Raw genomic sequence first — 27,325 nt, forward strand, 5'->3', positions numbered from 1 at the left:
TGGTAACGCAGACCTATCTCTTTAAAGTTGCTGAGCCTGGATCACTGAAGAAGTCAAGGAGAAAGTCAGAAAATACCTAGAGACAAATGAAAACAAAAACACGACGATCCAAAACCTATTGAACGCAACAAAAGCGGTTCTAAGAGGGAAGTTTATAGCGATACAAGCTTACCTTGCAAAACAAGAAAAATCTCAAATAAACCACCTAGCCTTATACCTAAAGCAAACAGAGGAAAGAAGAACAAACAAAACTCAAAATTAGTAGAAGGAAAGAAACAAAGATCAGAGCAGAAATAGAGACAAAGGAAACAACAGAAAAGATCAATGAAACTAAAAGCTGGTTCTTTGAAAAGATAAACAAAATTGATTAAATTTTCACCAGACTCATCAGGAAAAAAAGGAAGAGGGCCCAAATTAATAAAATTAGAAACAGAAAAGGAAAAGTTACAACAGACACCACAAAAATATGAAGGACCATAGGAAACTACTACAAGCAACTATATGCCAATAAAATGGACAACCTAGAAGAAATGGACAAACTCTTAGAAAGGTACAACCTTCCAAGACTGAACCAGGAAGAAATAGAAAATACAAACAGACCAATTACAAGAACTGAAATTGAATCTGTGATTTAAAAACTCCCAACAAACAGAAGTCCAGGATCAGATGGCTTCACAGATGAATTCTACAACACATTTAGAGAAGCACTAACACCTATCCTTCTGAAACTCATCCAAAAAATTGCAGAGGAAGGAATACTTCTGAACTCATTCTATGAGACCACCCTCACCCTGATGCCAAAACCAGACAAAGATACCACACAAAAAAATTATAGACCAATATCACTGACAAACATAGATGCAAAAATCCTCAACAAAATACTAGCAAACTGAATCCAACAATACATTAGAAGGATCATATACTATGATCAAGTGGGATCTATCTCAGGGATGCAAGGATTTTTCAATATCTGCTTATCAGTGTGATACATGTTAACAAACTGAAGAATAAAAATTATATGACCATCTCAGTAGATGCAGAAAAAGATTTTGACAAAATTCAACACCGATTTATGACAAAAACTCTCCAGAAAGTGGGCATAGTGGGATCATACCTCAACATAATAAAGGTCATATATGGCAAACCCACAGCTAACATCATACTCAACAGTGAAAAGCTGACACCATTTCCTCTAAGATCAGGAAGAAGACAAGGATGCCCACTCTCACCACTATTATTCAACATAGTTTTGGAAGTCCTAGCCATGGCAATCAGAGAAGAAAAAGACGTAAATGGAATCCAAATTGGAAAAGAAGAAGTGAAACTGTCACTGTTTGCAGATGACATGATACTACACATAGAAAATCCTAAAGATACTACCAGAAAACTACTAGAGATCATCAATGAATTCAGCAAGGTTGCAGGATACAAAATTAATACACAGAAATCTGTCGCATTTCTATACACTAACAATGGAAGATCGGAAATAGAAATTAAGGAAACAATCCCATTTACCATTGCATCAAAAAGAATAAAATACCTAGGAATAAACCTACCTAAGGAGACAAAAGACCTGTACTCCGAGAACTATAAGACACTGATGAAAGAAACTGAAGATGACACAAACAGATGGAAAGAGATACCATATTCTTGGATTGGAAGAATCAATATTGTCAAAATGACTATACTACCCAAGGCAATCTACAGATTCAATGCAATCCCTATCAAATCATGAATGGCATTTTTCACAAACTAGAGCAAACAAATTTACAATTCGTATGGAAACACAAAAGGCCCCGAATAGCCAAAGCAATCTTGAGAAAGAAAAATGGAGCTGGAGGAATCAGACTCCCTGACTTCATACTATACTACAAAGGTACAGTCATCAAAACAGTATGGTACTGGCACAAAAACAGAAATATAGATCAGTGGAACAGGATAGAAAGTCCAAAGATAAGCCCACTCATCTTTGGTCAACTAATCTATGATGAAGGAGGCAAGAATATACAATGAAGAAAAGATAGTCTCTTCAATAAGTGGTGCTGGGAAAACTGGACAGCTACATGTAACAGAATGTAATTAGAACACTCTCTAACAGCATACACACACACACACACAAACACCTCAGAATGGACTGAAAACCTAAATGTAAGGCCGGATGCTATAAAACTCTTAGAGCAGAGTTGCAAAACATAGGCAGAACACTCTCTGACACAAATCACAGCAATATCTTTTTTGATCCACCTTCTACAGTAATGGAAATAGAAATGAAAATAAACAAATGGGACCTAATTAAACTTAAAAGCTTTTGCACATCAAAGGAAACCATAAACAAAACAAAAAGACAACCCACAGAATGGGAGAAAATATTTGCAAACGAAGTGACCCACAAGGGATTAATCTCCAAAATACACAAACGGCTCATGCAGCTCAATATCAAAAAAACAATCAAAAAATGGGCAGATGGTCTAAATAGACATTTCTCCAAAGAAGACATACAGATGGCCAAGAGGCACATGAAAAGATGCTCAGCATCAATAATTATTAGAGAAATGAAAATCAAAACTTCAATGAGGTATCACCTCACACCAGTCAGAATCGCCATCATCAAAAAATCTACAAGCAATAAATGCTGGAGAGGGTGTGGAGAAAAGGGAACCCTCCTACACTGTTGGTGGGAATGTAAATTGGTGCAGCCACTATGGAGAACAGTATGGAGGGTTCCTTAAAAAAATAAAGCTAGAGTAACCATATGACCCAGCAATCCCACTCCTGGGCATATATCCAGAGAAGACTCTAATTTGAAAAGATAACATGCACCCCAGTGTTCATAGCAGCACTATTTACAATAGTTGAGACATGGAAGCAACCTAAATTTCCATCAATAGATGAATGGATAAAGAAGATGTGCCATATATATATATATATATATACACACACACACACACACACACACATATACATACAATGGAATATTACTCAGCCATAAAAAAAGAACCACATAATGCCATCTGGTGCAATATGGATGGAGCTAGAGATTTTCACACTAAGTGAAGTAAGTCAAAGACAAATATCATATGATATCGCTTACATGTGGAATCTTAAAAAAAAAGATTCAAATGAACTTATTTACAAAACAGAAATAGACTCACAGATATAGAAACAAACTTAGGGTTACCAAAGGGGAAAGGAAGGGGTGAAGAATAAATGAGGAGTTTGGGATTAACATATACACACTATGATATATAAAATAGATAACCAACAAGGACCTACAGTATAGCACAGGAAAATATACTCAATATTTTGTAATAATCTCTAAGGGAAAGGAATCTGAAAAAATATATATACATATACACACACATATAAAATGGAATCACTGTGCTGTACGCCTGAAACTAACATAACATTGTAATACAACCATACTTCAATTAAAAAAGATCCAATGAAGTTGAAAAAATCTAGTATTTTAATTGTCTAGATTATCTATACTTCTACAAAATAAATCCTATATTAAATCTAGGATTAAACTCTTGGGAAAGTTTAAAAGAATAAAGATATAATTTAAAAGGCAAAAACATTGCTGAGCCTAGCCGGCCCTGTGGTTTGTTTTTAACTAATTTAACTGTAACACAGATTACCTTCCCAAGAGAGTTATAAAACTTAAAATTAAATAACCCAACAAAATTTTCAGAAGATAAAGATACTACTGGCTAAAATTTTTTTATTTTTCACTGTCTCCTTTCTACACTTAAGTTAGAAGTTTTGTTTCTTTCAGTGACTAAATCAGAAAAAAAATAAAATATTGATCAGTGTCACTACTATTCTTACTTGACAGATACTCCTTTTCTTCCAGTCCTCAATTTTTTCCCCCAAATCTTAGGCATCATTCCATACTAATTATCTTGCCTATTTTAGTTGAGTGAATGTAATGGTGCATTATGTTAAGACTTAAGGCCCAATCCAGTAATCATGAATGGAATTAAAATTCTCAACAAAATGAAGCAAACAATTGATTGGCTATTTTAAGAGTACCTTTCTTTCTTCAATAACTTTAGAAGTTTGCATGTCAAATTTTTATTAAATATATATGCCTTCAGGAAGCTTACCATTCAAAAGAATCCTATGAATGTGTTTTGTAAACTGTAAATCAGAATACATTTGGTATTATTATTGTTATTTATAATATCTGTAAAATTAAGAATGACCCCAGTCTACTTTCACATCCAGGGTTTGCTAACATAGTAATTGCTACTGTTTATGAGCAATTACTATTTGTTAAATTTTGTATGTAATGATCTCACCCAACTCATTCAATCATTTGTGGTAGGTACTCTTATCCCCACTTTACAGATGAAAAATAAAAGATGCCTAGAAAATTTAGGTAACTGTCCAAGGTCATGCACCTAGTAAATAGGACAGCCAAGATGATCCCAGGTCAGTTTGATTCTGAAGTATCAACATACACCTATAATTGTGTGTGTGTGTGTGTGTGTATTTAACTCTGAAGCATACTAGATTGAATCAATATAAACCCACTTAAAAAGACAAGGGCCCATGACATCCTTCTTCAAGTAGCATTTTCTATACAGAGAATGATTCTAAGGGAAGAACTGTTTCTTTTGAATTACTTATTCTCTAGTGATATGGGGCAAAGGAATGATGGCATTTTAGTGTAGGTTCAATCTTGCAGAAACTGGAAAATAGTAGTACAATTCTTGTGACTTCAGTAAGAATACAAAAAATTTGACTGATATATGAAATTCTTTGTAAAATTGTTAGCATGTTAATTGCCATCAGTTCTTTGACAGATTCTGGTCATTAATTTTACTTCTGTCTTAACTGTTTTGCAAGCAATGGCAAAAATATGTGACTCCAAATAAGAAATGTCTGGACAAAATGTGAATTTGGGACAAGAAATGTCCTACAGTAGAACGAAATTTAAGGTATTTACTGCTCATGTTCTTATAGCAGCAAAGCAAAAATACTGCAGTGTGTTTTCATACTAAATAAATAATGAATCTTTACTTCCAGATACTCTTCATTTTTCTTTAGACGAAAGGAGATTTTTGTCATCCAGTAAGTTACTGTGGTGATGCAGAGCTCTGCTGTGATTATTTTAATCTTTTCAGGTGGTGTGCTCTATATTTTAAAATACAAGATATGAAGTGCTGTTGGTTAATGTGCTATTTTTTCCAAAGCCCAAAAAACTGTAAAACAAAATACTCTAAACTTTCTACTTACTAAGTGTCCTCTATGATATTGCATGCTATTGATATGGTAAAGTTAACCTTATCAAAATGCACATTGACTTGCAATGTGCATGTCCTAAGAATTTGCTGTGTTATCATGTTGTGTTAACTTTGATAGTAAAGTAAGTTTTTACCTAGATTTCTTCACATGCTTCTTGTCCTATTACGATGACACAAGAGTTGAGTTCTCTGTCTGATGGGTGGAGTCTGGGTTCACACTTCACACAAGCTCATTTCAACTACTGCAGGTGCTAATCTGTAAGGCCCTAAGACAATGACATTCCCTGTTCTCTGACTCTGGGGCATATACTGAGCAGCACATTTCATAGCAATTTGACTTCTATCCTGACCAACGGATGGCCAACTGTGCAGGCTTTCAGGCATCGCCCTAATGCCCAGAAATGCCTTTTGTATCCTAGGATAAAAATTGCTGTATACATTCTGAAGGTAGCATAGCAAAATGTCAGCATTAGCAGGGACCCAACAATTGATTGAGTGCCCCAGAGATACTCAATTTCTTCATGTAAAGGATGTGAATGGAGGCAGAGAGTGAAAATGCATTTGATTTCAAAATGCCAGATCTACTACAGCAGAGTTAGTCCCATGAGCCGCAAGGCTGGATGGGATGGGGCCACGACTCCTGTCATTTGACCGTGAATAGTACTCAGCGTGATTAAAACAGAGGAAGCCAGGCCTTTTTCTACTCTAATCACCTTTAGCATTTTGGAATCATAGCTAACCTCAGAGAAAAATGCTTCCATTTTTATCGAACCCTCTCTGTATCTCTTCTATCGCCACATTTTCTTCCCCTGGAATCAGTGAACAGTGTCCTGCTCAGTCAGAGCTTCTACTTTGATAGAACTAAACTTAATAGTTCAGGTTAATCAGAACCTTTAAACACCTCTACATGAATCACATTTGTCAAAATAGATGTAGTTTTCTTTCAAATCTAGTTTTTTGAGGTCACCTTCTAACCCCTGACAGAGGAATTTCTGTGCTTACCTGCCTGGCAAGACTTCTTTTTAAATGGTGTTATGTCATCTGTCTCCTCTTCATTAGGTCCCCTCACTAAGAACCTCTGCCCATCTCTTCACACAGCTGTTGGCAGTGTCTTCATCCTCTCTACTGCTTCTACCCTATTGCCCTGGAGGTAGCTAGGTTTATGACCACAGTTTTAATTTAGAATACATGGTTTACAAAATAAGAATCTGTCAAGAATTTGGTTTCACATGTGCTAATGTGGAGAGGCTTCAGTAATAAGGAAAATTCAACTCTTGCCACCCTGGGAATCTTACCTTACCTCTTTGACGTCAGCAAGAATGTTGCTCTTCTATATGTATTTAAAAGACCATTTCACCTTGTTTGAATAAAAGAACTGTCAGTTGGGCACCTACAAATGCCGGGCACTGGAAATACTGTGATGAAAAAGGAAGGGGCACTGCCTCTAACGAGCTGCCCTTCAAAGAGCTAAGCTCCCTTAAAACCTATTTGTCCTTCTTCAAGTAGCAAAAGAGACATGCTGAGGAACTACTTAGATAGCCTTTACTAATTGATTATTTTTCTAGATAATAAGAAAAATACTGCATTACTACTTATTCAGGTGGCATGTTTACCTTATAAGGTGAAGTTTGAGTCAGCTGTATAGTACTAGCCACTGGTTGGGCTAATATTTTTAATTTGTATTGAGGACCAGAGAAAAGTCATTGGTGATTTGATAAAAAGAAAGGAGGAGGGTCTGAAAGGATACTATTTGAAAGCCTATAACAAATAGAAACAATAGAAAAAAAACAAAAATTAAGATCCCTTTGAAAGCATTACAGTAAATGCTTTGGATAAGTAACAGAATATCATTGTAGAAATAAATGTAAACGTTGGAATAATGAATTGAAATATATAAACTAAAAACCTCACACTCAATATTTTACAAAACTTGGAAAGATCAGTTAACATGTTTTATCAGAAAGATTCTTCAAACATTTTTAGTTGAATATGAAGTACATGTTAGTGTGACAAATACAGATTTTTACATTAAGGCAATAAAATTTGAGGTTCCTTTCTTTTTAACCTAACTTAACCAGTTAAGTAGAAAACACTGTTTCTCAATTTGTCTTATTCCACTGGTAATGCTGATTTAAGCTGCTCATCTATAGGCTATCATCTATGGCTCTCTATTTGCACTATATTTTAATTCCCTATAGATTTCAACTAATTGACCTTGAGGTAAAGCTCAGTCTCTGTGACAATATGGTCTTCAATCACCACTGCCAACATAAATAAATGGTTCCTCTCTGGATCTATCAAGAGTAATCTGAGCGGAATTTAAGTTTTTGATAGACTTTGAAAACAAAATGAGCCCAGACATGAAATAATACCCTTTTCACCAAAGGGCACAGGATTTAAGCTAAGATTCATGTAATAAAAAGTGTTTAGCCCTTCATATTGGAAAGTGGTCAGTTATCTTACTGAAATCTGAACAATTCCCAAATTGATTTATACACTAATGAACTGAATATGATTTGACAGTATCCTTCACTGTTGTATTGTAAGTGAATAAAATAAGAGGACTATACCAGTCTAACATGCTCTCCATGTAACAATTTTTTAAGTTTTTAAAAATATTAATAGAAAGTTTTTTGCGTCTCTTTGAGTGTCTCCATAGATCACTTTATTTGAAAATAGCACTCCTGAAATAACATTGTTGATTTTCATACACATTAATTTCTATGAGGTTTTTTTATGCTTATCTAACCAAATAATTTTTCTTAAAGGAATTTAATTTCTTCATCAGTAACAAGTCAATGCATTTTCTTCATATTATATGCCACCTTCTTTTCTAATTCCCTGCATAAATTGTCCACATTACTATTTTCTCCTGTTTACAAACAAAACTTTAAAACTTCAAAGAAAAATAAAATTTAGAATGCAGCCACTAGTTAAGAGAAAAATATACAATATGAAGCTAAGAATCAAGACAATGACATGGAGACTACAGACAAAAACAAGAAAAAAACTAACTTTTATTTGAAACAGGTCATTTATGCCAAAATGTCTTCTCTATTTAAGCTTTCCAGATAGGTATTTTGATTTCAGTTCACACATAATTGTGAGATAAGCATGGACTGGAAAATTACATAAAAACAGACTGTTAGAAGCCTCGTTTCTCACATTATGTAAATACAAGTGTGACGAACAGCTTATGTAAAGTGATTGGGTTTAGATAAACAGTGATACTGAAAAATAAATACATAAAGCCAAACAGATCTTATTTTTTAAAACCTGTTTTTTTAATTACTTGTCTAGACAAGAGTGACTCTATTGTTCATGTAATTTCCTAAGTATCTAGCACCTGTTAACTTCTAATGTGAGAGGATCTGATATGGCTTTGTTTAGACCTGTATACTGTTTATTGATGCATCTATGATCATACTTATTTAAACCTTTGAGTAGGATCTCCTGAGAATTCTCAATCACTTAATACTTTTGTGGAAAATTCATTTAATTCAGATATCCTCTCATAATAATCAGAGCAGTTGTATTTAGCTTACTATGTATCTTAGTCTGAATTCATCCACAATTTTATATTTAACAATGATTTATTCACTGTCTACTACGAATAAGTTTATGAGGGACTTGTAGTAAGCCAAGTGTTAATCCTGCCCCTGCCTTCAAGCACACATGAATCTCAATACATGTGTCCTTAATACATGTACTTTTATATAGCCGTAACAGAAGGTGGAAGATGATTTGTCCATAGAAATTTAGTTTCATAGAAGGAAGAAATGATTTTCTCTGTAACAGAACAGGGTAAGGTCCATGGGGGAGTTAACATTTGAATCAGCCATTAAGCAATCAGGAAAATCTGGTTGTGGGGAAACACCTGAAACGGTAGAAGAAACTGATAGTGAAAATATCTGGAGTACAAACAGGGTAATGTGAAGGGTAGTTATAAGGAATAATGTAAAAAATGCAGGCATGATTAGAAATGCTTTCACATGATAATATGAAAACAATTATTACAGCCTTTATATTATTAGGGATTTATTTAGAATTTGAATTGAGAACTAGAAAACCAAACGTGGCTTTGAAATATTTGTGATCACTGTTTATTCTGGGACTCTGATTAGGAAGAATACCATAGGAAATCTTGCTGCTTAATTTAGTGCAATCTAGTCTTCCCAGTTTTGAGTAAAATTTATTCTTTTGGAAACAAAAAAAAATCATTATATCAGTATCAATTGTAGAACAGATCAGTAGGAGGAACTTGAGTTCAATAAAACTAGAAATAGCAATTTTAATACTAATGATAGTAACTAACATTTACGTACTGCTTCCAAAGCCAGGGGTGGGCGTTTCCTAGCATTTTACATACCCGAGCTTGATTTACATATATTTGCCCTATTTTCTAAATTAGGAACTAAGAAAGATTAGGTGACTTGCTTAAGATAATATAGCTGGTAATTGTTGGATCAGGTATTTGAAACCATTTTTCAAAGGGCATTGTATTTTTTAAGAAAAGAATTCACAAATATCCACCCAAATCCAATAGCTAGCCAGTTATGGTTTAAAATCAGTATCTCTAGAGAGATCTTTCAAATGCAAAATAAAATAATAATAGTAAAATAAAAGCAACCTTCTGTGGAGTTCTTCACTGAAATGAAATTGACTAAAAGGTATTAATCATAATTTCTAAATGAGAGAATAGAACATTAATCAAAGTAGAACAAGGATATGAATAATAATCTCGTGCTTTAGCTATTTCTTGCTCTACAAACTAGCTCTATTTCAGGTTCTAGATAGCACAGTAAAAATATTTTTGCCAGTACTACCTCAAATAATCCTGGATCCTCTGGGAAAAGAGAATCTCCCCACTATAGGATGGCTGTCATTAAAGCAGATGTAGTGTTTGAATTTCACCAATCACAAACTCAATAATGTTCCCTGTTATAAAAGTGATCTCCACTTAACTCAAGCATTCCCATTTCTGCGTGGTAGCAGGGAAAATGATCTTGCTAATTCAAGTATCTCATTCATTTCTATCTTAAGCTCAATTCATTAATATTTGCCCAACCTGACCTTCGTTCCTTTCCTATTTCTGAGGAATATCATGGCATAGGAACACTGGGGCATCAGGCATCTTCAGGGTCTTGGGTAGTGTGTGTCTGGCTCATGGTTGTCTTTTTTTCTTGCTGGTCTTTGCTGAGGTGTAATTATTTTCAACGGGGATTGCTTGCTGCCTTAGTCCCCACTGCATGTGTCAGAAGTCTTTCCAGGCCCTCCAATTCATACACTGTTTTCCTGTCCCCAAATTAAGGATTCTTCTGATTCAATATCCCATTCAGGCATCTCCATATCAATCTAGTTAGAGTCAGAATTTCTCTGGTGCCTCCTTAGAATCACTCTAGGGTATTGTGAGAAGCCCACAAGGTCATCCACCAAGACTCTGCTCTAACCTATGATTCTATGCTATGCTATGTTGCTGTACTAGGTTATATCCTGAGGAGCTGAGAGATACTTCCTTCTGCTTGGGGACACCTATAGCATTAACCAAGAATTCTACCACTCTTCTTCATAATACTTGCTCCAGCACCTCCACATTTTTCACCAATTCCTGTGTTGTAATGAAATACACTCTTTTGACTCACGTTTTCTTCATTGAACACACACATCTGTGACCATTTTCAAAGTATTTAAGCCACATTTTTCAATCTAATATTTTTCATTTGTCCTTTACTTCAAAAACCATATCCTCTTATAAATATCTGTCACTTAAGAAATACAGTGAAATCGTCTCTAATAATATTTAAAATTAAAAACTTTGATAAAGGTACATGTTCTTCATTTTATTTCATCATACTTTGTGCCTTTTGTGTTTTTTTGCAGTGCTAATTTGTTGTGCATGACAAGTGTTATTAAAGATGTACCCATCTCTGAATTTGTGTGTTGCATAGTCTATTTAGCTGTTAAAAATTATTTCAATTTTTTTCAGAGTATAAATAACTTGACCAATGAACTGCCACAAAAGATATGTATATCCAAAGTAATTGAAATGATTGTCATTTTTTATGGTTATATATTCATGAAAACTCACTCATGAAACAAGACTTAGGCAATTTGATGTCATTTTTCAAAGATTCACCCTCCCTGATTTAGCACTTTTTATGAACAAAGAAAAAAATTTAATTCACATTAACTTTTTTAGACCAATAAATACTATGCAATATATTAAAAAGTGACCTGTTTTTGATGTAATGCCCCAAATGCCTAACAATATAAAATAGTACCTTCTCAGCTTGAGAAAGAAGCCAAATTATTATCTGGCCATATTTGGGTCCAAATAATATAATTTCAAAAATGATATAGAATTTAAAATAATGATCAAATATCAATTAAAGGCATAGCATATTATATATTGCTGATTTACCCTGTTCTTCTGATTTTAATCTAAAACTCTTTCAGAAAGAGCTGTACCCTCAACTCATAATCCATTTAACACAATCTCTGTTGCAGGTTACTTAGTTATAGAAAATCCATCAAGTAAGTTTGTTAAATATCTTTTCTTCTCTCTGAGTATCAACTCTGGATTCCCTGATTCGATGAATCTCAATGTGTGGTTCCTTTTTTGTATGTTTGTTAGAAAACCCTCCAAGCTGGATATAAATCATAAAAGCATGACTAATTGCATGGTAACTGGAGAAATGCTTTCTCTCTCTCTGGGGTGAAGCCTGCATGTCTGTATTTTAGCTTGGGAAGTAATACAGGGATATTTAAACTCCTTAGGGTTTAAAAACCATGTCGTTACGAGAATGAGGTCACTGCAATATTTTATATCTTCTAAAACCTTGTAACGTATAAAATGTTTTCTGTATGACAAAGAGGTTTTATGTGTTTTAGGATTCAATGATGACTTTATGCCCTTACATTTGCTTGAAAAACTTTCTTCATTAAAATGTTAAATCATTCATTTAAAGTCACTTAAAATTTGAAGGATTTTTATACCATGAAATACAAAGAAAGTGAACTTAAAGGCGGAAGCTAATTTTGTAAATATGACAGAGTGACTTTAAAGGGCTGTGTGCTTTTGAAATGTCCCTTGTCCTCTAACTTGTCAACTGTAAAGAGAGTGCCCAGGCTAAAGGAAAAGAACTCAACCTAACGTGACTCCATTTTATACCTTTCTTTGCTTGGAGGCCGATAAGCAAGAAATCCTTTCTGCAACATGTTGAAGAGCTTTGCACAAACAACAACCTAAAGTTTCAAGAAGAATTTTCGGTATGTTACTAGCAGTTGTCACAACATTGCCAGACCTCCAGTCGTTTCATGTGTCACATTTCATGTCCAGTTTAAGCTTGCAAGGCCATGAAGGACTCTGGCCTTGATAATCAATACCCAATTACCAGGTTGATTGTTTGGATAGTAACATTACACTGGGCAGCCTCTGGTGCAACCTGAACAGAATTATTCACCTACTGTGTCAGGAAAAGGTGCTCCGGATCAGAGACCTCCCCAGCAAGGGCAGCCTGGCCCTGTTTCTTCTTTGCTCTCTCACCCAGATGTACATGCAACTATAGAATGCTGTATGCATCAGGTTTTGTGTGTGTACGAGGTTTGGGTGGTACCGTAAATGTGGCTTTATATTTAAATAACTGTTCTAGATTTAGAAACTAAATAATTCCATTTCGTATTTGCCTGCTTAGTTTATGTTAGTGGTATAGACGAACCTGAGAACAGAACTTGATGTTTCCAGAAATTATTTAAAAAATGTTATTTTTAGAACTTTCCAAAAATAAAAAACAGATTAAAAAGAAGCCTATAAAACACAGGTATTACTTAAGTGATCATGGAATAAATGCAGTATCATGTTATGGAGAATATATGAAGTTAAGAACTTGTTACTTTTACACTTTTTGAAAGTTAAGATTAATTTTATTGCTTTTAGCATCTTATATATCCATAAAGTTGAAATTACATTAAAACATAAGGCATGTGTTAGTCTACAAGCTATTTTAAAACTTGTGAGGCTCTTTCCTAACTTATTTTGTATTATAAAAATAAAACAGATTTCTAAATGTTACCAAAAACTTTATTTCTAGTTTTTCATGAACTTTTAGTGTGTGAACAAAAACAATTGGCTTGAATAATTCAGGATTGTAATATTTCAGTCTCTCAGGAAATAATCACAAAAAATGTGAGAAGATTAATGGTATTTCCTACAGCTTTTGGTTATGCTTCTTAAGTAATATTGGTCTGGTTTTAACAAAATCAGTGGTACCATAAAACTCTTCTTAGCATTTATGCAGCAAGAACTGTCAATTTTTCAGGAACAAAAGGGTAGTTTCATTAGAATAGGAGTGAATATAGTTAACACTATACATGACTGAGTAGATGAAAAGTTTTATTAGCAATAACATTTTCTCATACATTATAATGAGAAAGCTTCTAGTTTAACTTTTTTGGAGATCATGGTTTTAAGTACTTGGGTGTTTTTATATAAATATATAGGTTGTATATATTAGGTAAATGTATATTCACATGTAAGGAACATGGTTTTTTTTAATTGCTTTTAGTTCTAGTGCTGTATTTTTTAACTGTTTTAATAAACAAATGCATATTTGATGCATATGTTTGATAAAACTTGTAACTCAGGTCATATTCGCTTATACCTTAAATATTAATAAGCTCCACTACGTGACAGGTATTGATATATATGAATTCAACACTTAAACAGCTAAGTGACCTGGGGTAAATCACTTAAACTCTCTGTTGTTCAATGTCCTCATTTGTAAAATGCTGTATCTATCTTGTTGAATTGTGAATACTAAACTGATTGAATGTGTGTAATACTAAGAATAGTGGCTGGCACAACTATTTGCCATCATAGTGATGGTTTCATAAAGAAGGTCAAATGATGAAGAAGAACTGCAGACATGTATTAAAAAAAAAACCCAAATGACACCATATCATGATGGAGCTATGCAGAAAGAAGTGAGGATCAACTCTGTTTGGATAGCTGTCAGAAAAGACTTTACAAAAAGGTGACCTGCCAGATGAACTTTAGGATGGAGCAGAAGTCCAATAAGTATATAAAGGGGGAAAGGTATTCTAGAGAGAGAGAATGAATGCAAAAACATAAGGATGCAAAGCAGTTCCACTCATCTGTGATCCCACTAAAAACTGGGAACCGTAGGAGAAAGAGCTACATAGGAAAGGTTGGTTGAGGCCCTGTGTGCTCTGATAAGAATAAGACCACTGAGTGTAACATTACTATCCAAACAGTCAACCTAGTAATTGGGTATTAATTATCAAGGCCATAATCATTTAAATCTATAAATGGAAACTTCTGTAACTACAGAAAAATAGGTACCACTTTTCAGGTGATTCCAATTCATCTTCTTTTCCCCCTCTATTTCTTTGTCTTTTATAAATATGCTGACATATACTCCCAAAACCTGACACAAGGAAGCTGTTCTAGGATTCCTCACTTGGTTAAAAATTTTTTTTCTAAGCCTTTAGTGCCAAAACGCCAGAATTCAGATGCTTATTAACACTATCCCTCTTCTCTAACACATACACACTCATAAAATACTGTCCAGAATTCTCTTTGAGGAAAAATAAGGGAGAAGGGAAAATTATCCAATTAAAAGAAATCCTTTATAATAAAGTGGGGAAAAATTGCAAAACCCCACGGTTTTAACACTTTTTAAGGAATCTGGTAAATTGAGGCATTTCTAATACGGAAAACTATAAATTTCATAAATGTAAATCATCAGCTCAGCAAAATAATGAACACATTTTCTTGCACCAGCTTTCTTTATGATGAATGGATTATATCGTGATTTTTCACCAAAATGTCAATAACAGATCTTGACCCTTCCTCTGATAATTCTTTATCACATCTTTGCATTCCGCTATCGATTTAACAATGCCCACTAAGAACAGGAATTGACCTTTGGCATTTTCTCACAAACTGACCAATGTTGTACCAATTAATAGGCGTGAAATCACACTGCCTGACGAGAAAAAACAAAAAATAAATCACCAACTCCCTTACCCTACTAAGTAGACATTAAAATATTAAATAATACAGTGTATTTGACAAAACCATTAGTAAATTATGAAAGGAGTTACTAACATGGTTGCTGCACCTCAGAGCTTCCCAAAGGGCAAAGAAATTATGCCAGAGAAAGCAGTAGCTCAACTAATCAATTCTATTCAGGAATTTTCAGTGAAAGTTCATGTAAGTTCATTACTGTTAATTTGACCTTGCTTCTGCAGTTATGAGAAGTGTTGTCATTTTAAAAGTAAAAGGATTTAGAATAAAGAATAGTCTTTTACTAAGTGGAACTTCTTGTTTACCTCTGAAATAAATCTAAACTTTGCAATGACTTCAATCCACAGGAATTACCAAAATTTCTTCAGGATCTTTCTTCCACTGATGCTGATCTGCCTTGGAACAGAGCAAAAAACCGCTTTCCAAACATAAAACCATGTATGTGTACATACTATTTCTGGTTTTAGATAATGAAACATTTTCAAATGAGAGCAAAATGCATTTTAGCATTTTTTCTTAAATATATATTACATATTAATTGGATTATAATAATGCATTTTATCAGCAGCTGTTAAATTGTATCTTTTTTGCTTTGTTAATATTTATTAAAGTTAATGTACATGGTTTTCAGCTTATTCACACAAGGTTTACTCATGCAGGTGTAAGAAACTGTAGACCTAGTAGTTTCTTAGCTTTGTAATTTAACCCAAGTAACGAACCTTTCTAATATCTTCCTACAGACCTAGTTCTCAAATGAAAAGAGAAAGTTCACACATAACTTTGTGCATTAGTTTTCTTAAAAGCATGGCAGTGCTTTGTTAAGGAATGTAAAAAATGCATTGCAAAATATTCATTGAAGATCAGAGTAAATGTATGCTTACCAGGATTGGTTTTACAAAGGAGGCGGGCTTGTGCCTTACCACAGTGAACATGGCTTCATTTTTCAGTCAATAAGAAAAGAAACCATCTTACATGGTACACTGTTATTATTCCTTATGTCATTAAAAAGAATGTCTACTGATGTGAAATAAAAAACCATATTATTGCTTTAAGACTTAGCAGTGATGTGAAAAAAAATAACATTCCTCTGCTAATAATAGCTATATGTTTGATATTTTTTTTCAACAGATATTCCTACTAACTATATTCTGATTCAATACATTTTTATATATGAAATTAAAAAGTGGTATTTGTTAAGCTCTGAAATAGTATTGTTTCAAAATCTAGAGTTTTAAAATATTCCTAATTTTAGAGTTAGTATATATATATTTTTCTATGTTCTATGCCTTTTCCAAACTGTATTGGGGAAACTTCCATATATATATATATATATATAAATTGAACTCTTCTGTCTAGAAAGACACAGACTTAAAGAAGGGTGTAATCACAGAATGTAAAATCATAAGGATATGGATAGGAAGAAATGGACCATATTCTGTTATTCTAGAACTAGAGGCATGAAGTAAACAAATTTAGGGCAACATGATATAGCAGGTAGTAATCTAACGGAATCTGTTAATTCCCAAGAATTAGAAAAGGATGAAAATACAAATAGCTGTAATCACCTAAAATCCTTCCCGGAACAAAACAAATCAAAGGTAAATGACTTTAAGAGTAAGTTGACAAATAAGACATCATTGTAGGAAATAAGGAATGTTAGTGTTACATCTCTCAATTCCTGGGGCATGACCTTTCTTAATAAGTCCTTTTGTTTCCCCTTTCAGAGAGTTAACTTGAGTTGGATGCATCATAAATTTAAGAGATACGGAAATTCTCATGTTTTTATATTCATCTATACCTAAATTTCCTTCAGACTCTCTGCTTCATGATTACTTAGTGATATTCTGTGAAAACAAGTACTATAGTGTGATTGAAGGACAGTTACTGTGGAATATTTAATATTTATTTACACTTGTGTATTTGGCTGAAGTAATGTGTATCACTATATATAAGTAAATCAAATATATCTAACTTATTTCCAAAGACTAAAGAGTATCTGACTTAAAAATATATATAAAAATTTGATATGTTAGACATTTTAAAAAATGTGTCATTTCAATCTTTTATTATTAAGATCTCAGTGCATTATCTTCTGGGTTCACATAATGGCCATAGGAAAAGTCACATAATGCTAGCTTGCTAGCTCTTACAGCATAAGAAGTGAATACGAGTGGTCAATATAACTAAACAGACATCCTTAAAACAACAAGAACTGAGGGGTAAGATTATCCAGATATCTAAAGCTAAGACAAAAAATAACTAGTGATGGAATTATGTTGTAAACCAAGGACGTTTTGGAATATTAAAAGCTTTGCATGCATGTTTTTCGCCTTTTCTAGAGTCAAATGGATAATGTCCAATTGTATTCTGCTTTCTTCTTGATTTCAGTACAGAAAACTTATGGTAATTTTTCTAATAATATACTACATCCACATCCAATATCCTTTAATGGATTTTTAGGGGAAAGCTTTTTCTTAAGTGTCCTCTTAAAGAGTTGGAGGTCCTATAAGAAATAATTTTGTTAGGAAGAATGTTATATTTTTCAAGAATATTATTAGAATAATTTATTAGTTCAACTAATACATACTGCCTGCTGTATAGTAAAATGACTAAAACCATGTGGGCTCTAATCAAACTTCCTGGGCTGCAGTTCTGTTTACCTACTAACTACTTTAGTGACTGGACATATTATTTAGTGGTGTCGACCTCCTAACTTTCAGGAGTAGATGAAATAACCATGTAAATCACTTTGCCCAATACCAGAACACAGGAAGCTCTCCTAAATATTAGTTCTTATGATTGTTAGTAATCAATAGACTGCTCATTTTTAAAAGCCTCTAACTTTCTGGGTGAAAAAAAATTTAGTAACAGGCCCTTAGAGTCTACGGTCTGGAGATGATAAACCTACTTCCCTAACCTCAGTTGGAAGACAAGCTATAAGCTCACTTCTGCCTATACGGACAAACAGACCCTCGCCCCTGCCCACATATACGTGGAACAAGAAAATGAAATGTTTAAACTAAATACATTCTCCCATTATGCTTGCAGAGAAGCCATAAAGCTGAAATGTTTTTTTTCTCCCGTAGAGAGTGAATTCATTTAATAGAGTCTGAATTTTAGCTTGAGTCAGCTAAGTGAGATTCATTGTTTCCCCTGAGTAATGTAGGAAGTAGGATTTCAAATATCACAGTGCATTTTAGAAGATATTAGCTTACAGGGCTTTAAGATACTAGAATTAGCAGCAAATGCGTGCAGAAGAGATTTCCAAGTCTTTGACAGGACACTATGACCTTCAGAAGTGTTCCAACACCATGAAGAAAAGTTTAGCTTGCTGTTGACTCAGTTATAAGCAGGCATATCGAGTGAATAGAAATCTGATGGCTTCCCTTCCTTAGTTACATGACTGGCCACAATGTCATTAAAATAGGCAGATCATACCAAATTCAAAATCTTTGGGATATAAATCATTCACATAAATTTGCTTGAACAATCCCCCTTCTTTAGATTCAAACACATTGGTCAGGTTATTATGATTACTATTGGTACAGCAAAGTCATTTAACATACAACGTGCTTAATTTTAAGAACATAAGAACGTGTTTTGTGTTCTATACAGCTTTATGAGTTCTATAAGCTTTCGTATAAGTTTTCCTCAGAGGATTCTACAAAATAAATATTATAACTATATATTATAGCTGAGGTAACAAAGGAACGGAGAAGTTAAGCAATTCACCCAATGCCATAAATGGTAGATAGATCATCTGTAATTCAAACACAAACCCACATTTACCTATTTTTCCTTCAATACTGAGTGCCTTCCCATTAAGATTAAAAACAAAACAAAACAAACAAAAAACCTTCAAAATAATTAAGTAGTAATAGAGAAGTAGTAATAGAGAAGTAGTAATAGTAATAGATATCATTCCCTTGTCTAGTTAAAATTAGCACTGGACATTTCAATTATAATACCAACTCAGTAAAAATTCTCAGGAAAAAATAATTTTTGATACTTTTCTTTGAAGAAAAGTAATGTGTAAAGGTTATCTAATTTTGCCATACCTTAAAAGTCTAAAAAATAATAATTAAAAGTTTGGTATTAAAGAAAGAATAGGCAGATAAATTAAGGGAAGAGTATAAATGGTCCAGAAATAGACCTAAACACATAGGGAAAACTAGTGTGTGATAAAAGTGGTGTTTTGAACAAGGGAGTAAGGATGGACTATTTGTTGTTCCAAATGTTAACAAACAAACAAACAATAAAGGTAGATTTTACCTCATTCTGTTTCAAAAGAAAAAAAAGCCCAATGGATCAAAAATCAAAATATTTAAAACAAAAGCAGAAAACCCTATTAACGTCCCAGAAGGAACTATGAATGAATTTGTGAAAATAAGAATATTGGTGTGACAAAGACCTTTGTATATATCACACAAGAAGCCACAGTGAAGCCATAATGAAAAATAATGAGAAATTTGATTATAAAATATATAAATTTTATCTATGGCAAGGTAGCTAGCAGATAAACTGATTAATAGATAGAGGCAAAGACAAATGACAAACTAAAAGAAAAATTCAATACATGTAAAACATTCTTAGTATATTTTTAGAAAAATAGTATATGAAAATGTAAATAGAAAATGTATTTAAAATGGCCAAGGCATAAGCAAAGAAGCTCAATTTCACTCATATTTAAGAAAATATAAATATTAGGAGACATCAATTTGTAACTATCAAAAGGTCATAAATTAAAATGTTTAATAATATGGCAGTGAAACTAAGAGGAAAGTTGTTCAAACTGTTCAGGCACTTTTGTTCAGAGTGATATGATATAACTTGAGAACAATTTGTCAGTATCTTTCAAAATTTGAGATGCACAATATGATTTGGGAATTTTACTGCTGGTAATGTATTCTACAAATAGACTCCTACATATGTGCAAAAAGTCCAGTTATATTTATTCAGCTTTTTATAATAACAAAATGAGATGAGTTTAAATCACCCTAAAGAGCTAAATAAGTATGTTATATTCAAGCACTGAAATACTATATGGCTTTTTAAAGTAATGAGCTAGATATTGTTGTTTATGCTAATATGGAAAGATACAGGTAAATAAATTTTTGCAGAATAGTGTGTATATTGCCCACTTGTGGTCAATTTTATATGAATATATATATAGAAAATCCTGGAAATAAATACAAGAACATATTAATAGTCATTGTCTCTGGGTAGTGGAAATATGGAATAAGAGGGACTTTCTATTTAAAATTTTACAGCCGTCTATAATTTTTGATGTTATATCATGAACTTCTTTCTATACTGCTATAGTAAGAAAGTAGCAAAGTGAATTAGCATTAATTTCTTATATTTTCTTCTAGATAACAATAACAGAGTGAAACTGATAGCTGATGCCAGTATTCCAGGATCGGATTATATTAATGCCAGCTATGTTTCTGTAAGTTGCTATTTTTATATATATTTTTATAAAACATAAATACTGCAGTATTACTCTTCAAGCTATTTAAAACAAGAAAATCATTACAACCTCTATGAATTTAATGTACCAGTTCCTTACAACAACATTATGTATCCCTATTTTATACATGGGGAAACGGAGGCTCCAAACAGAGATTGCAATTTACCCAACGATCATTTCACTAATAAGTGGGAGACGTACAACTTCTAGCTACATATCCCCTGGTCTTTCCACTATTTCCTACGTTTGTCAGAATATTCTCTGTACACAATGAGGTCAGCCAACCTCTCTTTCAAAGAAAAATTAGTCATATGTACAGTCATGTCCATATAATATAAAAACCTATTATGCTCTTCCTCCCCTCTAGATTTTCAGTCCTTCTAGGGAACTGTGATGCCTTGTTCTTTTCATCCTCAGCTACTTACAGAACGTGCACTCCATTGTAGCTACTCAACGAGCATATCTTAAGTGAAGCAACATGGGGTGAACTGTGACATGCCTAGTATACTATGTTGCACATCACAGATAATACTTGCTGCATTGGATTGAAAGTTGAATAAACCAAAGTGTTTTAAGGATCTCTCCCTCTCCATGGCTCTTTTGTTCTCTCAATGCTCACCACTATCATAGGTACACAGAAACCTTAGATGCACCCAAGACCTCCACTTGGGTTGACACAATCACGAAATCCGAGGGTAGGAACTGCTTTTGTGGTTATTTAATCCAACCATTCACCCAGGAAATCTTTCTGAAAAATTACTTGTAATTAGATATTAGCCTATCTTGGCATTGATTCACCTATTTCCTCCTTAAGGCAGATGATTCTATCACTGAACTACTCAAATACACAGTTGTTTTATAAAAACAAGATATGTTCCCTTACATTTTCACCACTGACTTCAATTCTAATACATACCAAGGTTAACTATGCTTCTTATCATGACTCTACAGATACCTGAAGGTTCCCTCTACTGCCCACACTCCCACTGGTGTTTTATTTTTTCCTTATTCAGTCTTCTTATCCAGGCCTGCCATTTCATTTGGTCCCACTGGGGCTCTGCTTATGTGATGCTCCATCCTTTCCCCAACATCAAACATAACCTGTTCTATGTCCCATTCTCCCCAAGACTCTGTTAAGGGGGAAAAGAAGAATTCATCCTGAATTTTATATTGGTTGATAATTACTCCAAAATTACAATTATATATTGAATCTTATTGTGAAATAAGTGAACAATGGGAGCATTTAAGATTTCTTAATAGGAGAAGTGACGGGGGGTTGCAGAGGTTAATAAGTCATCCTTTGAATTTCATCCCATTTTTGTGCTAGAACTTTAAATCTATTTTGAAGAAAACCCAAATTTACTATTGTAATGATATATTTTATTCATTTATCAAATCATTGATTTCCCTGAAAATGTAATTCTTTTCTAAAGATTTTGGTGAAATCTTGTGCTTACCAATTTTAATTGTATCCTAAACAATATAGCATGTAGACGTTTTACTTTGATTTGTAGAATGAGGCATATATACATTTAGATATTTAAATTTAAACAATCATATATTTTATGATACCATAGAACAGAGCAAGAACAAATTGTTGTATCAGTGATCTATTAATTCGTATCATTTTTATTCACCAATAAGTAGATACAAATGAATAGCTTGTATCCTATAATGTTCAACCAGTTATGGGATGACAGTATAGGTTATGAATATGATTAGGAAGGCAACCAGACAGTTTTAGGAGGTATAACTGAACCACACATAAACAAAGGAATATTCATGAACCCCCAGTGTTCCCTCTAAATATTATAAGTTGTCAGGAGACAACCATAAGAAGATCACAATACAGGATGAGCAATAAACTAAATCTGAGTACATTAATACATATATATATATATTCTGCTGTGGTCAAGTGATGTTGTAATATAATAAATTTTACAACAAATTCACTATGACCCATATGTAATGATATGCGTAATCATTACTGAGCTACATGGTAAGCAGGCCCAGATGGAAAGCACTTTACATTAAGGCAGGTTTCAGTATTGGAGTGGGCAGTATGCTGTATTGCTTTTACTTCTGGGGATATCTCCTTCGCCTGGGATGTCAGGAACAGATGGAAATAGACAAAGTCATAATACCATAGTGGCCTCTCACTTCTCTATCCCCAAACTCAGGCAGGCTTCACCTCAGAAATAGTGAAGATTTCTCAGAATGAATGTTTGATGCCTCAGTTTCCCCCAACTCCCCACTTTTGTTCCATGGCACCTCCATCTGAAAGTTCATGAACACTTGTTCCAGGAGCAAAAGACAAAGGCCATCTACAAATGGACTCTGAATTCCTATTTCTTTGGAAGCTGGAGGAAAAGGGAAAAGAACTATAGAGCAAGGTAGAGAAAAAGCAAAATAACTAGTGTTTAGATGGAAAAGAAAAAGTGAAGTCTGGAGAAGGGAAAAGGGAAGACCAGTAGGTGGTCTGAAGGATGTACTTTAAGACTGGGAACTCCAGTCCTGGGTCTGTAATTAGATTACTATATGTTTATCTCTCTGCCCTTGGCTCTTCTTGGGAATTGTGCTCCTGAAGCTAGGACTCAAAGAGAGCCTGGAAAATGTTGATTAAGGATGGACTGTGGGAGAGAGGTAGGGAGGAAAATAGATACTGCATCCTTGTAAACAACCACTAATTGTACACGTGACTTTAGGAATGTTTTCAAGAAAGCTAACAATAAGAACATTATGTAATGGGACAAGACCCCAACCCACCACCCCAAATTATCTCTCCTGTCAACCTGAGATGCCTGAAATTACTTCAATTTGAGGATAGCTTTTACCATAGCTGGAGACTGAAGATTAAAGGCTATGATGCAAAGGAGCTGTAATCGTATCAGAAACATCAGATTTCGTCTACTCTGGTAGAAGATTATAGTACCAAAGGACACTGAATCCCTGAAAAAGGGAAATGCAAATAACTAGGAGAAACATTTTATAAATTGATCAATTACAGTTAATTGTCCTCACCCTTAAAACGCTTCCAGGACATCATTCTCTCGATTTTCCATCTACAGCTTTGACACTTTCATCTCAGTCTCGTTGGTTCTCTCTTATCTCCTTGGCCACCAAACACTGAAATTATCTACAGCCCAATCCTTGAATTTACTGTTTCTTTCCAAACTCATTTCTTTGACAATCTCAACCATTCTTGTGATTTTAAGTAAGATCTATTTGCTAACTACTTTGAAATTATGTCTCTAGTTTGGACTTCTTTCTGAATTCCAAGCTCATATACTCAGTTGCCTTCATGACATTGCCACTTGAATATCCAAAAGAAATTTCAAGTTTAATATTTCCATTATGAATTCTTGATTTTCCTTTTAACCTGCTTATCCTGGGTGTGGAGAAAAGGGAACCCACTACATTGTTGGTGGGAATGTAAATTGGTGCCGCCACTATGGAAAACAGTATGGAGCTTCCTTAAAAAACTAAAAGTAGAGTTACCATATGACCCAGCAATCCCACTCCTGAGCATATATCTGGAGAAAACTCTAATTCAAAAAGGTACTTGCACCCCAATGTTCACAGCAGCACTATTTACAGTAACCAAGACATGGAAGCCACCTACATGTCCATCGACAGGTGAACGGATAAAGATATGGTGTATATATACATAGGAATATTACTCAACCATTAAAAAAGAATGAAATAAAGCTATTTGCAGCAACATAGATGGACCCAGAGATTGTCATACTAAGTGAAGTAAGTCAGAAAGAGAAAGAAAAAGACAGAAATACCATATGATATCACTTATACGTGCAATCTAAAATATGATACAAATGAAACAGAAACAGACTCACAGACATAGAAAGCAAATTTATGGTTACCCAAGGGGAAAGGGGGTAGGGGACAGATAAATTAGGCGTTCAGGATTAGCAGATATAAAGTACTATCTATAAAACAGATAAACAACAACAAGGTCTTACTGTATAGCACAGGGAATGATATTCAATATCCTGCAATAAACCATAATGGAAAAGAATATGAAAAAGAATATATATTATATATGTATAACTGAATCACTTTGCTTTACACCAGAAACTAATACAACATTGCAAATCAACTATACTTAAGTAAAAAAAAAAAAATTTTTTTAAGTCTGCTCTTCCTGAAGTTTTCCCCATCTTCATTTGGAATCATTATTGACTTCTCTATTTTTCTTATACCCAGTATCCAATCCATAAGCAAATTCTCTTGGCTCTGTCTTCAGAATTTATCCAGATTTTATCACTTCTCACAATCCCCACTGCTATCGCCCAAACTAACCCTTGGTTGGATTGTTGCAATAACCTTCTAACTACTCTCCCTCCTTTCTCCTTTAAACCATATCAGCTTGTCTTACAGAAACCAGGATGAAACTCTTAAACCATATACTCTGTATGTTCAAAATCTTTCAAAGGCTTTCCATATCATTCAGAGTAAAATCCAAGATCTTATAATTACCTACTCTAGGACCTAAAGCACCATTGTCCTCCCTCCCTTGTTCTTTCCGACGTCACCTTCTATTACTGTCCCCCTCATTCCAGCCACTTGCTGTTCTTAGAACATTCCAGACACATCTCTCCTTTAATGCTGTTATACTTGACTTTCTACCTGGAACACTTTTCCTTCAGATCTTGAAGGGATTACCCCCTTTCTGCTTCAGTTCTTTCCTCAGATTTCACCCATGAGTCTTTTCTGAACACCCTATTTTCTGAAAACTCTCTCTCACAACACATCACTTTTAAAAACTCTATGTAAATTGTTTATTTAATAGACTTATTAATAGGCTTGATGTCTATTTCCCCTAACTAGAATATAAGATAAATGAGAGTAGGAATTTTAGTCAGTGATGAATCCTCAGCTCCTAGAATAGTGCCTGACACACAGTAGACCTTCATAAATATTATTTGAATGGAGGAATGTGCATATTTTAAAAGTCTGCAGAGAAAGTGACTAAAATATTAATGGTGCTTCATTATGGATAGTGAGATTACAGATTAATTCCACATTCTATTATGTATTTTTCTGAATTTTCCAAACATTCTACACTGACTATATATTACTTTTTTAACCTAAAAAAAAAACCTTTACAATGTAAAATAATTATATATTTCAACTGAGACTGGAAACATAGAAATGCTTTAGCATATAGTTTATTTAAGAGACTCAAGGTTTTATACCAGACACTGTCACTGGGTGATTTTGGGAAAATCACCTCAAGTAGCTCATTATTCTTTAGAGTAAAATACACTGGTTGGATTAGATTTTAGGGCCCCTTGAACTTTAAAATGTATATTTATTCAGTGTAATACTGTATTCTCTGGCTACTGAGACAATTCCAATTTAAAAATAAAGTTCACCTTTAATCCTCATTCCTCAAAATATTTTGATGTTTGGAATACATGTAATTTCATTACTATATTTTATTTATACAGTACCTTTCTTTAAGAAAAATCCACAGATATGACTCAAGTGGCATCCTTACATTCCAGGTGAATGGACTGAGTTTTAGAATAACTTGATAAAATCTACAAGAGCTCTCATAATAGGGTTGAGACAAATCTCAGGTCCTATAGTAGTTAAATGAACCTTCTTATTATTCACATTACTCTTGGTCTGGAGCTCTGGAGAATAATTACTAATGCCATAGTTTACATAGATAAGTAATTTCTTGGAGAAAGAGTATGAAAATATCTGCACAATCTTTAAATATATGACAGTAACTTAGTGGAATGGGTAAGAGCGCTGGCTCTGGACTCAGACTACCTTACCAACTGTGAAATCTTCCACAAATTACTTCACATTCCTTAGCTTCAATATCTTCCTCTCTAAAATGAGGATAATAATAGTTCTAATTCTCAAGGTTTTTATAAGAAACAAATTAATTGAAATACTAACTATAAGATGCTTAGCATATTGTCTGCTGTAAAGTGGTATTATTATTTTTTAGTCTTTACTGCTTTATTCAGAGTTAGAAATACATTTTAAGAACAGTTAGCTGTATAGTATATTACATTGTGAGGTTAAAATTAATGTTGGAAATTTTGAGTACTATTATTATTTAGCATTCAAAAATGTACAATATTTTAAAATATTAGGTCATCTCAAACTAGTATGTTTTTCTTACGTTGCTCAAAAACTAAAAAATACTATATATATGTAAATATTGATGCAGTGTTATAATTATATCATTCTAGGGCTACTTATGTCCAAATGAATTTATTGCTACTCAAGGTCCATTACCAGGAACAGTTGGGGATTTTTGGAGAATGGTGTGGGAAACCAGAGCAAAAACATTAGTAATGCTAACACAGTGTTTTGAAAAAGGGCGGGTAAGTTATTTGAAAATCTTTTCACAAAACTTTTACAATTCTGTTAATATATGTGTGACAATTTTAGCTAATACTTTGAGTCATCAATGACTTGGACATCTATAAAGCAGTTTTATCTTAGCAGTGATAACTGTGATATTTTACACACACACACACACACACACACACACACACACACACAAACGTATCT

At 33.7% G+C, this 27,325-nt stretch overlaps 2 protein-coding genes across 2 annotated transcripts in view; one reads left to right on the forward strand and one right to left on the reverse strand.

Moving 5' to 3' along the window:
- The window catches only part of PTPRQ (protein tyrosine phosphatase receptor type Q), a 192,189-nt gene that overhangs the window by 156,000 nt on the left and 8,864 nt on the right, over positions 1 to 27,325 (forward strand). Inside the window, exons 36-40 of the mRNA XM_027108215.1 lie at positions 11,757 to 11,783; positions 12,437 to 12,518; positions 15,645 to 15,735; positions 20,670 to 20,746; positions 27,001 to 27,135. Coding sequence (XP_026964016.1) covers positions 11,757 to 11,783; positions 12,437 to 12,518; positions 15,645 to 15,735; positions 20,670 to 20,746; positions 27,001 to 27,135 — 412 coding nt within the window. The remainder of the gene's footprint in view (positions 1 to 11,756; positions 11,784 to 12,436; positions 12,519 to 15,644; positions 15,736 to 20,669; positions 20,747 to 27,000; positions 27,136 to 27,325) is intronic.
- LIN7A (lin-7 cell polarity scaffold A) overlaps positions 1 to 27,325 on the reverse strand; it is a 378,990-nt gene that overhangs the window by 16,065 nt on the left and 335,600 nt on the right. The gene's annotated exons all lie outside the window — the stretch shown is intronic.

The sequence above is a fragment of the Aethalodelphis obliquidens genome, unplaced genomic scaffold, assembly GCF_003676395.1.
Source record: "Aethalodelphis obliquidens isolate GAN/ISIS:26980383/991018 unplaced genomic scaffold, ASM367639v1 scaffold8, whole genome shotgun sequence".
In the NCBI taxonomy this organism is placed as follows: Eukaryota; Metazoa; Chordata; class Mammalia; order Artiodactyla; family Delphinidae; genus Aethalodelphis; species Aethalodelphis obliquidens.